At 32.8% G+C, this 15,711-nt stretch overlaps 1 protein-coding gene across 1 annotated transcript; it reads right to left on the reverse strand.

Annotated features, from left to right (window-relative positions):
• Window positions 1-14,178: 14,178 nt before the first annotated feature.
• Window positions 14,179-15,686, reverse strand: LOC126835899 (uncharacterized). Its single transcript, XM_050568771.1, has 5 exons — window positions 15,629-15,686; window positions 15,466-15,553; window positions 15,181-15,404; window positions 15,012-15,099; window positions 14,179-14,454 (listed from the first exon to the last, which is right to left on the reverse strand). The coding sequence occupies exons 1-5, from the start codon at window positions 15,684-15,686 to the stop codon at window positions 14,328-14,330; spliced, it is 585 nt and encodes a 194-aa protein (XP_050424728.1). The 3' UTR covers window positions 14,179-14,327.
• Window positions 15,687-15,711: the final 25 nt, after the last annotated feature.

Below are 15,711 nucleotides of genomic sequence, written 5' to 3' on the forward strand. Positions count from 1 at the left end.
CTGGCACCAAACTGTTGACTAATGGGCAACCTGTAGGTGTAAGGTCCAGAAATCTGTGCACACACAACAACCGGTTCATATTTAACGAACAGGTACTGGTTCTCGTCCCACCAGGCGTACACACACACACACACACATATACGACATATACTTATACTTATACACACACACACACAACATACCTTTTGTTAGCCCATCTCCTAATCTATACAAAAGCCGTCGTCATCGTCGCCGCGTCGTGTGCGTGTATCTGTTTCTTCTTCTTCATCTTCTTATTTATAATATATATATATATATATATACATGCCTATTCAATTTAGCGCGCGAGCTATAGGGTTAGTTCGGTCTTCTAACTAATAATAAATTCCAGACGTGTATGCACGAGGTTTAAAACGATTGCGGCCGCGCGCGCCGGACGACGACGACGACTGTAATAACATTATAACCAAAACCAAGAAGAATATTTGTTTCAATTTTCCATACACACTACACCCAGTACACTGTTAGTCGTCGCACTCAAAATCACCCCACTTGTTCTCTGTAGCTGATCGCCCAAAATTATTTATGCCAAACCCAACTTCTTACATATTATTACTTGTTTCACACACACACCGTGGGCTACAACACAATAACGCTCTATTATTATAGTTAGCTGTTTCGTCGGTTTCTCACTTTGAAAATTTTGGAAAACCACCTTTGTGCCATATGATAATTTCACCCGGGAATAGCCTACTATGTACAAAATGTGTGCTAGGGTATTAATGGAAAAAATACAAAGGCCGTGCGGCGATGGTGATGTCTATAATATAGTGCACATAATACAGAAGTTGAATGTAAAATAATCATTTTGAACGGATAAGCACATGACACAATATATTATACACAACAAGCAATAGGAGAATGTATAAAGTATAAGCATGCGTGGCAAGAACCGTTTTCAGTATTCCTGAGTCAAGCGACTTATTAATTATTAAGCGCCCTCGAGTATATAGAGGAAAATTGTTTCCATAACATTCATACGCTTTAAAATTCTTATAGATCACACTACTTGGATAAAGTGAAAAGTGAAACCCCTTACTTAAGGAGCTAATGTTGAGAATGATTGTATTTACAGTGTCAAAATAATAAATGGCCTACGCCAGTGTAATAGTTCTTGTTATTTTTGGGAACCTGTAGGAGCTTAGAAGATTTGAATTTGTCAAACCCCTCCTTTTCTATCCATACGGTTATGTGATTTATATTATCGCCTTTGTGTAGATTAAATGATTAACATTAAATTATACTAATTAAGAGCTAAGTTAACGTTTACCGAGTTTGAGGACGTTAAAGTTTACATCAACATTGTAACATTACTTAATAAGTTAAATTTACTTGAAGTTAATTTGTAGAAAAACCTAAAAAACTTTCAGAAAATTTTAAACATTAATGTCACATAATAGGTAATGTTAATTCTTAAGTATTAACGAATTCAACGAGCATACATACAGAATTTGTATATTTATTAATTTGCATTATATTCGATTTTTTTATATTAGTCTAAATTTTTGAGGAGCGGCACGATTTTGTTTTATTTTTTTAACCATTATATATTAAATTCAAAGTTATTCCAAAATAAAATTATATTATGTACAACCGTATGTTGTTTCATATTTTCTAATAAGGTATGTTTTCTGGAACTAATGTGGGGGTCGAGTAAAATAATTAAACTACTCAGAATTAAATTATTGTTAGTTCCGAGAGAAATAACCCAGTAAAATAGAAAAATGTTAGTTTTTAATTTTAAATTAAAATATTTAAAAATCGATTTATATATAGGGTGAAGGAAGGTATTTTCGTGGCATAAGCAATTTCGTAATAACTGTTATTTTATCAATCAGTGTGATTTTCAAGACAATTTTCTAATAGGGAATTACGCGATACGATCAAACAAACTATATCACGAAATTGCATATGCCACAAAAATACCTTCCTTCACCCTAACAGTTTTAGGGGAAATGTAGAATTTGGCAGGAAAAAATTCTGAACAACATTTCAAACACAGAGATGAAAACTAATAATTTAAATTAATGTACTACTTACTTTTTGTCATCACTCCAAATATATATTTTTACGTTTAGCATGATAATGGTAATTTTATATTAAACAATTTAACAATTTGTTGTGCATGCTATAAAATGTAATTAAACCACGGCGACAATGCAACTAAATAAAAATTAATTTTTAAATATCGTGCTAACGGCATAATGGTAGATATTTAAATAATAATAAAGTACACTCTGTGATGCGTTTGTTAATGTCAGTCGTCTCGTTTGTACATATTATAAAAATAATTAGATTATACGTCAGAAGAAATAGAGTTCAGTACTGTCGTCGTGCCGTTCGTTTAATTAAACTGACTAATTTGCAAAATCATAAAGTGGCTTCAGCATCTTTGTAAACGCTCTTATAATTGACCTTCCTGGATAGCACAATTGTTTTATTTAAAGTATTACATTTTTGCAACATAAGCGCTCCTACTGCAACCTCAGACTTTGTCGGAAACATAAAGAACAATAATTTGTAAGAGTATTTAGTGATGACATATTTTTTTTTTATAATCCGCTCGATAGTTAAAATGATATTGACCGACACAAAACATTATGCAGATTTTGAATTTTTTTTAATATTCTTAATAGACTTTTCAAAGAGAAGAATCATTAATAGTTTATATACTTTGAAGACATAACAAAAGCGTGTGTTAGGAATTTTTTAAAAATAATTTTTCCTGAAATGGCGTTTGAAAATACTTAATGATATATTATAATTAATTTTTATAGCCTTTATTCAAAACATTTGTAATGTTATATTATTTCAAAATAATATATTCATTAGATATTTGATAAACAAGACTAGTTCTCTATCACGAAAATTATTAATAAGTATTTGGGATTGGAACTGTGTTAGATTGGGCCGCTCTTTTTCGCTGACTTCAACTAATTTTTTTAAACTTAAAATTTTTTTTTTTCTCTAACACTTAAAAGTCCTAACTTATAAACTATATATGTATGCAAAACTGTCTCACTTATAGTCAGTCCGAACTTACACCTAAAACTCTTCTATAATTACTGAGGTTCGTAATCATATTTCTTAAAATTCTGAAAGCAGCATTACTCACGTTGCTTTCTCATCTTGTATTTTAGATAACTTCGAAGATGGATGTCAAGTTAATGCCATGTCACTAGCTTTAAAAATAGTTTTGACACAGTTGATCATTATTGATTGAGCTGGAAACTAAAGTTTCGCTAAATCTTTGAGCATTACTCAATTAGTTATTTAGCGCATACACGACAAACAGTATCTTAAAAAAATACTTGAAAGTGAAAACTGACTAGTCAATTAACAATATACATTACTCGAGTGACCGTTTTTACACGTCACAAGTAAAATAATATTATTTTGGTAAAATAGGAGGACGGCGATATCTAATCCAATTAGATGTGTATTAAACACTTACCTACTTATTACTACCCTCGTTGTGGCGAGGGAGGTTTAAAAAATAGGCAATAGTATTGTGTTTTGTGCTATTGATATTGTGGCATAATATTTATTTTGGCTGTAGGCATATTTTACGAGTCGTTAATAACATGTCCTTGCGGTGTAAAGGTAAAGGAGGGGGGGAATGGCTGGGCAAGTATTTACTGAAAGCATGCGATTGAAAATGAGCATAAAACTACACCATCTTCGAATGAAGAAAGCAGTCAGAAATATATATTTTTTTTTCGTGAATTCACCATGTATAATATGTTTGCTATATAGTATGTACTATATACATTTAGTCGACGCGCATGTGTGTGGATGTGGAACCTGTTCTTTTGTCTCGTAGAAAAAATCTCGAATTCGAGACAATACAAATGGCAAATGAAAAGGAAGAATATATGCGGTTATATATTATGTCCGATCAGTGGTTATCAGATACCTGTGTTCTACTTACAAATATCGACACATACCACGTCTTACCGCGAGTATTTCAATATTAACTTTGCAGGCGCAAGTGATTAGATCACGCTGTCTATGGAATTAGAACCAGATGAACTAGTAGAATTAATGAACTCAATGGCTCTTACCAGTTAATTTTTTAAAAACCATTAATTTAATTTTAACTTTCAGAGTGTTGTCTAACCGAACATTATTCTAGTAATCCCAATCACTGTGATTGAATCACATATGCGGTCATATTATGAACTTGATATATTTTTTTTATTCAGTGTGACATATTTTGTAAAGAGCTTGAAATGTATTTATTCAATAAACCGCGTTTTACGAGAATTATTGTGAAAACAATTCCGAAAATCGAAAAAGTAATTTTATTTTAAAATAAAGTGCCGAATTGAAAGACGTTTTGGTTAGACAAAACAGAACTTGGTTAATTTATTCGCTAAAAGCGAGGAAAGCAAATGTTAGGAACGCTTGTTTTAGTACAGAAACTGATTTTTAAATGAAATAATTTATAAATACATCCGTGATGCATAGCACCTGATAATATTTTAATTCATTATAATCAATCAGTGCGCTCACATTGAATAGGTTTTCTGCTCACCAACTCCAAAACTCATATTGGTTGCCAAAAAAATGTTCTGATAAATTCGTATGGTGTAATTAATTTGTAATTAATACTATAATAATAAAATAGTACACATAATAATAACATTGTTACCGTGTATAAATTATAATATACTCAATAATAATAATTATTACAGACGTCCTTGAATCACATACATGCTTCTTATTAAAATATTACACATCCGATGTTAGACTTTAATTTTATATGCACACGAACAGTATATAAATATATTATGTCTATCTATACACATACACACATACACACACTCACATAAGACATATAAATGTATAAAACATAACGTATAAAGGTTTTCGATTTTGTAGACCAATAAATCTTAAACAGGATATGTAATGGTTTTTTTTTCGTGCCGTTCAATGCCATTTTTTTGCGATTAAAGTATCGCTGATCGATCACTAATTAATGAAAACCAAGTCAATACGTCATATTTTAGTAAAAATGGGTAAGACAAAAGAAAACGGCCATCGTTTAAGTGACAAGGATACTAAGTAATAACTTATGGTTAAGCTTGAATGTGAAGACCTTGTAAAACTTTTAAATAAGTAAAAGTTGAGGAGCGCTATTTATACATTTTGATCGTTTTACGAGTTTTTTTTTTTAAATACTCTAACCGAATCCCCGTTAAGCTCTACTTTATCAATCAATTCGTCAATAAGCTTTTTGAGAAATGGTACTTAATTTTAACAGATTTTGATAAATATAGTTATCGTGGCCTAGTTATTACAAAAGTCATCAATAGTCAGCGAAGCTAAACTGAGTCATTCTCTAAGGGAGTTATTTAAAGGATTTTCCCCCTAACTCTTCTTGATCTTTTCTATGTAGGTTTAGGTATGTATGTAATAAAATATCATAAAATGATAAAACTATAATTTTCGTGTAAAAGTAGTCGTTGGTGTATTTCTGTTTTGTATTTTCTACTTTTTGTACGGCTTATCTTACCCTCTCTTTCTTTCTACTGAAATTCTATGCTTGACGAAATGTCTTTTTTTTTTTATGCACCCATTAACACTTACTCACATGTTGTCAATTCATTTTTAATCTGGTAAAATACTAAAGTAAATTGTTTTCCGTGACGGTGCCGAAAAAAAAAAAAGATAATTATAAAATCAAATAATACAATGTGTAAATACAACAGTTTCGATTCCCGACCGTGAATCCTGTGCAGTAGTCGCAAGCCCGTGGACTTCTGCTCAGCGTGCCGCCTTATCGTTAAGCCACTGACCTTAACCACACGTTCACTAAATTGGCTATAACACTACTAGAGAGTAAAGTGTAAATGATTTTTTTTTCTGCTGGAGCCGTGCGGCTCGTTAACAGCAACGAGCAAGCACCCGATCAACGCATCGTGGTGCTATAAATGCGCTTCGGTAAACAAAAAAATGTGATCGTGCGTCGAAAGTATAGCATTGCCATAATATCTGTACATCGGTTAATATGCAAATTATGTATTCTTTTGTGTGTCGGTATGGCGGCGGATCGTTGTGTATATAGATGCATAGATAACTGAAAAAACTGATCTTCTATAAGTATATGTACGAATACATTATTACTATTATTACGACGTGTCGTCGAACTTCGGTTTCACGTTCGAAATAACACTATGAAAGGGTCGTGAAATAGTAATTAGATTGTGATAAATACGGCGCAGTCGGCCGAAAGAAACTTTTTAACCCTCCACAGTGATTCTTACCGTGCACGCCAACGACCATGTCAAGTCGACCGCGTTATTTTTTTCGTCTAAATCTTGTTTTAAGCAATTCGACGGGAATTAACGAGAAAGTTAATTTTTTTTCCCGGATATTTTGGCGTAACGTGCGGGTTTTGGGTAACCCTCACTAACTTTACATGGCTGGCGTGTCCTAGTGTAGTTTTCTGTTGTCTACTATTCAATATAATACTACTCAGTATAGGGTATGAAATAATTCTTGAAAAAAATAAGTAAAAAAATAAACCATAACCCAGTAGTAAAAAAAACCGAAAGAAAAACGAGCGGAATGTCGTCGTCTATATCGTATTCGCAAAACAATGTAACCAGTATTTTGTGTCGCGCAGTGTGTCCACTTTAAGTGCTGTAAAATATTGTTTCTTAGGGCGACGATCATGTTCCCAGAATGGATGTAAGACATCTAAGGGGAGCTCGTTCGAGCTTTAGTTGTCGACGGAACTAGCTAAATAATAGTAATTGATTATCTTGATAATAAGAGCTGAATATTTGTTCAGTGATCACTTTCATTATAACCGTTTAAGCTCCTAATTCGATCACTAACGGTACTGAAATCAGTACCCAAAGTACTACAAAATATGATTGTAGTTTTTTTATATAAATTACTTTTATTTAATTAACATCAGTGGCGTAATTACTGATGTTATCAGGGTGATACATAACCCCTCAGAGCCTTAAATTGTACAAATATATTATTATTTATCTATTTGTTAAATAGAAAACTCTTCTTGTTAAAGAACTTATACTATTATATAAAGTATTATACTTTAATAATTGTTTTTTTTACCTAATAAACATCTTTTTTTTTAAAAACTTGATTTTTCTTGATAATTAAACTATTCAAAATTACATATAAAATACATTTTGTTCAATTATTGAATATTGAAAAAACCAACTGTTACACTTAGGGGGATTGCCAGTGGGCGGTTTTTAAGGATTTTTATACAGGCAATATTTAACCCTAATTTATGAATTAATAATTCATAGTTATTACTGCGTAACATTTGTCAACCGCGCGCCTAACGTAGGGTTAAGAAAAGAGTTTTTTTTAATACATTTCGACCGTATCAATTTAATTTGTATAAGCTTCAGGGTATTAGTTTTAACGTGCACAATGTTTTCTATAGGTTAGAGTAATTTTGGTGGTATGAGAAACCAATTTAGACCTACAAGTTTGACAAAATTACGCCTGCTTAAAATAATCGGAATTTTAGTTGTGTAAAAATATTTGAGCTCATCTGCCTTTTTTTCCAAGTTATTGTGTAAGTCAATTTTTCAACAACTTTCATTTACCTAAAAAAGATAATGAAGAGAATACTAAAATTTTAGCCCTTCAAATAGGATTTAACACAACTTTTATTGGAATATCAAAAGTAGATTTCCACAATAACCTAGAAAAGAGACCGATCAACTCGTCTGTTTTTATAGAATCGAAAACAGACTATCCTAAGCAGGCGTAATCATGTCAGTCTAAAACGTCCAAAACACAGACCGCTTTCAATGCTCTTAAGAGGGCGTCGCTCCGGTGATTTTCAGTGGTAAAAACATGTTTAAGCAGGCTTAAAATAACTCGCTTAATTTTGGTTTTAGAGTAAAAGCACCCATCATAAAATTAAAAGAGAACAGTATTCCGGAGGGCAAGACATTTAAAAAAAATTAAAAAAAATAAAAAAATTTTTTTTTTTTTGTTTGAAAAGTTACAGTCATTTAAAAAAATTAAAATAGTCGTTATTTCTAAACTATGTATTGAGCGTTATACTTGGAATAATGAAAAAAACGCACCGTCTTGTCCTCCGGAATATTGTTCTCTTTTAATTTTATAACGGGCGCTTTTATCTAAAACCAAAATTAAGCGAGTTATTTTCAGTCTGCTTAAACGTATAGAGATGAAAAAACATTTTAAAATCGCTTTCAAGGATGCTGTGATAGTCAAAAAAATTAATTAACTACCAAAATAGAGTCCTAGTTATTGAACTAATAATTACACATCACAGTTCAATCTTTAAATTAAGATTTTGTAAAAAAATTGCTCATACTTTACTCATTAAAAATGGGCGGTGCGACGCTAGAGTCCTAGTTATTGAACTAATAATTACACATCACAGTTTAACCTTTAAATTAAGATTTTGTAAAAAAATTGCCTTTCTTTACTCCTTAAAAATGGGCGGTACGACGCCCTTTTAAAGAAAAAAATCGCGGTTCGCACAAGATTTACACAACACAGCCGGGGGGAAAGTTTTTTTCTTGTTGTCGCTTATCACACCCAGAAGAAGAAAATTGTGAATACTCTACTGTATTACACCTTTAAGTGTGTCGTACGAAACATTGTTACCGGACGTTATCAAAAAAAATATGCTATAATACTCGCTGGGAACCACTGGACGTGTTCGTATCTGTACAGTATAACATATTGTGTGTGTGTGTAAAAATAGAATCGTCCAACCGGAGCAACCGTATATTATATGCTCTGATCGCCGTCTTTGGCGGATGCTGGATCGGCGTATGTGCACTGTGCAGGGTGTCCGTCTGCAGTGTATAATAGCCATAACTGGTTTGACCGGGTAAACGCTGCCCGTCACTACCGGCCTCCTCCCCGGAGTTCGCTGTGCGGCGCGCCGCCTCCTCGTATACTAACCCCGTCAAGATTTTTTTCCTTAAATATTTTTCGGGTTACGGCAGATCGGCTTTTTTCTTATATTATATTATGTATACAATATAATATACGTATTATATTGTTTGTTTTTTTTTTTTTGTAAAATCTCGCGGTGGCGGTTGCGAGATGGTTTATTGTCCGAAACAAACGACCCGTTGGTCGTATTCACGACAACAGCGCGAGGGTGGCCGTACAAAATGAAATTAACGTATAAGAAAAACCGTGTGTGCGTGCAACGATTAGGTATTATACCCTACAATATTATGCGTATGCATTAAATACTCGTCTTGGTGTAACTTGGCTGTGCATTACACGCGCAGATGCAGAGAGCTAGACGTGTACAGTGTATACTTTTGAAATTAATTAGCAATAACAAACCGTATTAATTCAACGGAATAATACAAAACTACAACTGAACTTGTAAAGATTCACAGCTGTGTAAGCTTCTGTGAAGTTAAAAAAAAAACGAATTTATTTACACTGTACATCTATATAATATATTATACTATATTTGAACCTTGTTTTTGGAATTACTGTCTAAATACATTAGTTTTTAAAGGATTTTTCTCGCCAATTCCATTTCATTATGAATTATTTATCAAGCGTAATTTTTTTTTATACTCAGCATAACATGCAATCAAATATAATAGTTCTGAAACCAGTTCAAAGTTTAACGGATTGAAGAGTTTTAAAATCAATATTGAAGACCAATAATTGCTGACATCAAATAATACACAATACATTGCCATTTGCCAATATTATAGACATGGCGATATTTACAACTTAAGATAAGAACTAAAAAACGTGCTTTACTAAACCTAATAAAAGAAAATTCTTATAAAACGAATGTATTTTGGTTTTGGGTACAAACTCGTGCTGTGCAATGATTATTTAAACAATTTGCTTAACTTAATTTGCACTGTATTTTGGCGATTAAATACAATTCAACATAGATGTTTGGTAATTTATTCCAAAAGTGACCTTTACCTACATTATATCATTTAAATGTATATGCATAGTATTAAAAAAATATCAAGCAAAATACTAGTTTTTACTATGCAAGTTTGTTATACAGTGTTGCAATATTATTTAAAAGAAGCATACTTTATACGCACAAAACTTACCAAATTTAGAAATTATAATGAAGGTGCAGTGTTTTTAACACTAATTATAAAATAGTGCATGAAAATAAAAATAACCGGAAAATGATCCTGTACAATTCAAGGGGTATGATTTTAATGACATAACATTTTCAGGTTTATCGTGATTCTCTGGTTATCATATCTCTGATTTCTTGATGATAATAGATTATTATTCTAAGTGGCCAGAAATAGTTAAAATTGCACAAAAAACTGCAGTGGAGATGATAAAACAGTTTAAAGTAGTGATAAGAGTACATGGCTGTCCAAGATGCTATTAATCTAAGCTCTTACATGGTAAAAGGGGCATGGAGAGTTGTGCGAAGAACTTTAACACACTTGAAACATGCGAAAGGTGTAGGTGCTTGTCAAGATGTTGATAATGATGATATGTCATTGGATATATATGCAGATGATAAAGATCCTAATGAAGGAATCCTAATTAACGATGTGACACCACAAGAAGTTGCTGGTGGAAATAATGGTGATGTATTAGGTAAACAAAATAATAAACAAAATATTAGTGGTAGTAGTTATAGCAAGGATGAATTAATTATCCCTGAATTGTTCCAAAATGTTGGTAATGAAGTTAGGTTTACTAAAAGTGAGAGACAAATAAAAATCCCTCAAAGGCTGTTATTGTAATTATTATTATTATTTTTATGTAATTATGTGAAATGTAAAATTAATTATTTTGTTATGTATGTATTGTTTTGTTTATATTACAATATTAGCTCTTATGATTTATATAATAAAAAAAAGGAAAGTTTTTTAAAAAAGGGATATGTTGTATAAGGGGCAACACTGTATGTACTAGTAACTAGATAACATATAATCACCAGCCCTACATTGTGTAACACGTGTACCTGTTTAATTTATTATTTAATTTGTATAATAATTAGTTATTACTTTATTAATAAATACAGATAAATACTAAATAATGTATTAATTAAAATAAATAATAATAATACAACAGATATAATATATACATGTTAAACATTGTATTATCTTTCCATTTTATAATAGGTGTTTTTACTTTAAAATCATGATGGGCCGAGTAAAACGCTTTCTATTATGCTATGTTTAGTTGAAAAAAAGTATTTAAAATCGCTTTCGAGGATGTTATGATAGTCAGAACAAAAATTAACTATCAAAAAAAGAATCCTAATTACTGAACTAAGAATTACACATTGCAGTTTAATATTTAAATTAAGATTTTTCCAATACCAGGCCCCTTAATAAATGAGGCATACAAGTATATAACGATTACTTGTTGTGTACTGGAAATTGGAATATTTCGAGAATTATTGTATTTCGCTGAGATAAATAAGTAAAGATTTTCGTTATTATAATTTGTTTTACCAACGCGGGGAGGGAAACGTATTGGTATTAAAGCAGTAAAAATCAAACAACAAACCGTCTATAAATTATGCTTCCGTTTTCTCTAATACAATACCTCGATTGAATCCAATTTAGTACAACGATTCACTATATAAAAAGAGCAAGACACCCGTCGATCTTGTCTAAAAAATATTCTGAACACAGTCTGCTGTCGCTACCTTGAGTTCTTTCCTCCCATCGTTTATCAATGTCATATGAGCCTATTATAATATTATACCTGCGTACATCTAAGATTATTCGAACAAGACTCGGGCCCATTAAACGGCATAATATGCGTAATGCGGTGTTAGTGTACACATCTGATAAGTAGTTTTCTTTATAAATCTATTGGGGATGTAATATTTTTCTTTCATTTTATCGTGAGATGTAATTAATTTATGTCGTAGCCGGCGCTTAAGCTCGTCCAACGCGTAGGAGATTTGAAATAGTTTTGCCGCTCTGTATAATATGTATGTACGTTATAACACACGGCAGAGATCCGGCCGTCGCTGCAGACCTGTGTATACTTATTATTCTAAAAAACAATAATAATAACTTACGGATTATGCGTTAGCCGTGAACACTGCTGTAACAGTCGATGAAATCCGCCTCGTTTAATAGCCAATTTCAGTTACAGCTAGTCCCACCGCTTTTTTATTCGAAGCGGCTAATTTTTTGTCAAACGGTTTACAATAATACACCATGCGTGTGATCCAAGCCGAACGCAAATCACTGTCGATACAGAGTTTTCGTTAACATAAATCACGGGTTTTTGTCTGAAGAGCCAAAAACGGCCTTGACCACCACCAGCCGTAACATTTAGAAGTTACAAGAGAACCACTGCGCCCCGACGTTTGGCCTTTTACCATAATACATGTGTACACTTTTCGCCGCGCCGAGCATTGTTTGCACACGAGGAAGACGTCTTGTTATGCATTTATAATAGACACGACCGTGAAGTGGTCTAAGCCAGTCAATTTGTATTACTCAAGTTGTCGAATTCTACTTATAATTGGGCTGCGTTTTTAGAAAACTTCTCACCGCGACCACTGCGTCTAAAATTTGCTATTACCAATAAATACGTATTCTTCTTGTCTCATTCTACACAAACGGGATTCGCCAGTAAATTCTTCTCTTTGTACACTTCTCTTAATCCACACACTATTACGTGTACGTGTATATGTACGTGTTTATTTACAATATTCAATCACTTTGTCTTCGATCTATCAAGAAAACACATTAAAATCAACAATCACGTGTCTTCAGCATGTGATTCTTTTGACAAAGTCTTTTTTCGCGGCTCTTCTCTTCAACTTATTTATCTCAGATCAGCCGACCTCAACTTACACCTCAGAGTAGTGTATTGTTGAGTAAGGATCATCCTCCCTTATCAAAAAGAGGATTGTTATCAATGTTATCAGTGATAAGAATTTTTTTTGGCATAAAAAAATGGTTGATTGTGAGTATTTATGGGGTATGACAGGTTGTTATCAGTGTTATTAGTGTTATCAGTGATAAGAAAAACGAATTTTTAATTTTTGGTGTACCTGTGGCTGAGGATACAACTCGCTACTTACACCAACAGCTGTTAATCAAAACAAAAACATTTGGCACCATTTTCAACGTATGGATATTGTGGTCTGTGGTCGCATCCATCTGCCGTTATCGTACTTGGTTTCCTGGCGTCTTCATACTTCAATTATTGTTTATTGTTATTACTTATTTATTTTAATTTTTAAGAGCTGAGCAGGTGGGTAGTGGGTACCAAGGGCACGTGCTCCCCCGGACATTTTTTGATACATACCTATAACAATATGTACTTGTCGGGCACGCAACCGAAAAACGGTCGTTTGTTGTAAAATATACAGGGTGCGGCGTAATGGACTCCCACATTTCCGAAATGAATTTAAAAAAAAACTATACAAGATATGAAAAAAACATTTGTATTTATAGAAACTACATTGTTTAAGGTTTTTTTTTTTTAATTATATCGTCCGAATGATTGCCTTGACGAGCGACGCACATTTAGAGCCGTTCTCGAAAGTTTTCCATCACTCTCGCCAGCATATTAAGTGGAATCCCAGAGATTTCTTGACGGATAGCTTCTTTTAGTTCTTTAATGGTTCTAGTTCGATGTTTGAAAACTTCAGTTTTGAGGTATCCCCATAAGAAATACGAGATTAGGCGACCAGGAAACATTTCTTGCAAAACAATCCGAGAACGACGACGGGACGTATGAGCTGTGGCTTCATCCAATTGAAATAAAGACACCATTTCTATCTCTTCTAGGGGAAAGGGTTATTATTTTTTGGCTTGTCAATGTTTATCGGTACTACCTACTGTGTTCAGAGAATATTCCATAAATATTTCTAACTAATTCAACCATATAAAAAAAAATTAAGTTGGAATATATGTAATTGTTTTTCTCGATTTTGAAGGGGAATGGGTAAATTTTTTTTTTGATATATTTTTTCCCATAACATAGTTACCATTTCAGGTACGATTTCTGTACGGGAGAGCTGCTAAAAAATTAAAAGCCATCATTGTAAAAACAAATCTAGTAAACACAACGTACAATTTTAATTTTTAAGTATTTAATTCAGGTACAATAATTACATGATTTATTTACAAAAAAATATTTTGTATAACACAGTATTAGGTACACAATACACATCAACACATATTGTATGGAAAGATAGAAGAAATAATACATATCAAAACAAAGAATACATTAGGTACATTATAAACATTAAACAGAATTCATTACATAAACAACAATGTAGTTTAGGTGAAATTATTTTTAAACGTAGTTTATCAGCGCAGGTACTGAATATACTTTTCGTCATCGTCACTATCGTCTTCATTAATTCTGTGATCGGTTGATTCCGTAAAGGTCGCCTCCCAACTGGTCGAAGGGACCCGGTCGTCCCTAAATATGTACCTACCAAAACATTTATTGAGATTTTTCAGATACCTTGGTACTAACTAAAACCATTGTGTTTATCATTCTACTAAATTGTTATACTAAAAAATATCTTTATGGAGATACTGCATTTTGTTAAGTTTATTTTGTTTTTAATACACAACGATACTAGAAAATAATGCAGTATCTCCTTAAAAATTAAAAAAAGCAAAAATAATAAATCAAAGTACCAACAAAATCTTTCGAAAAATTAAGGATGCCTATGACTAATAATTAACGCAAAAATTAGTGAGTAAAAATAATAATGTAATGGTAAAAAACAGAAAAATCAAAAAACTAATTTTCCCGACAGTTCAATTATTGGAGATAATGGTGAATAGAAGTATTTTTATTGTAAAATTAAAATTGTTGATGATAATTGAAAAAAAAATCAAATGGCGGACACTTTCGGTCTTCGGAGGGGTGGCGAATTTTTTTTGGTCATTCAGCAGTCATAAAGAAAATTTCTGACAATTTTCAAAACTTTCCTAATTTTTTTCAGGTAAAATCGTTTATTGATAGTTGTTTAGGGTTACCTGACTCGCTTGGACGCCGGCTGATCGCCTTCACATGACCTCTTCGATCCGCGTCCACGACCGGAGTCCACTGTGCAACGGTTGTCTACTAATTGTAATTACAGACTAGGTTAGGTTAAGACTACACGTACCAACTTAACGAAAACTTAACCTAGAATAAGTTACCAACCTTGTCCGGCGCTCGAAGTGCTGGCAGGTGCATCAAATACAGCATTTTCATGGCTTTGATCAGCCTTTTCTTCATCGGCACATTTTACAAAATAAATCAAGTTGCCATTTTCATTGTAGGCGATGATCGAACTGTTGTCCTCGGCCATATATATCTGGTAGATGACATCGTTGACTTCTTGTGGCCGCAAATCAGATGACGTGGCAGTATCGCTTCGATCGGTTCTAAAAAGATGAAGATTAATAAATACAACCATATTATTACAGTACAGCCATTTGCAGTTACTTGACTCGCTTGGACACCGGCTGATCGCTTTCACACGCCCTCTTCGATCCGCCGCCACGACCGGAGTCCACTGTGTTACGATTGTCTACTAATTGTAATTAAAGACTAGGTTAGGTTAGGTTAAGACCACACGTACCAACTTAACCTAGAACAAGTTACCAACCTTGTCCGACGGTAGAAGTGCTGGCGGTTGCACAAAATACAGTATTTTCATCTGCCATTTTCGTAGCGAAACAAAAGTACAAA

Source organism: Adelges cooleyi, unplaced genomic scaffold, assembly GCF_023614345.1.
Source record: "Adelges cooleyi isolate 19-005CV unplaced genomic scaffold, UGA_ACOO_1.1 ACOO_flye_CR_arks_rails_tigmint_CR_PRNA_23, whole genome shotgun sequence".
Classification (NCBI taxonomy): domain Eukaryota; kingdom Metazoa; phylum Arthropoda; class Insecta; order Hemiptera; family Adelgidae; genus Adelges; species Adelges cooleyi.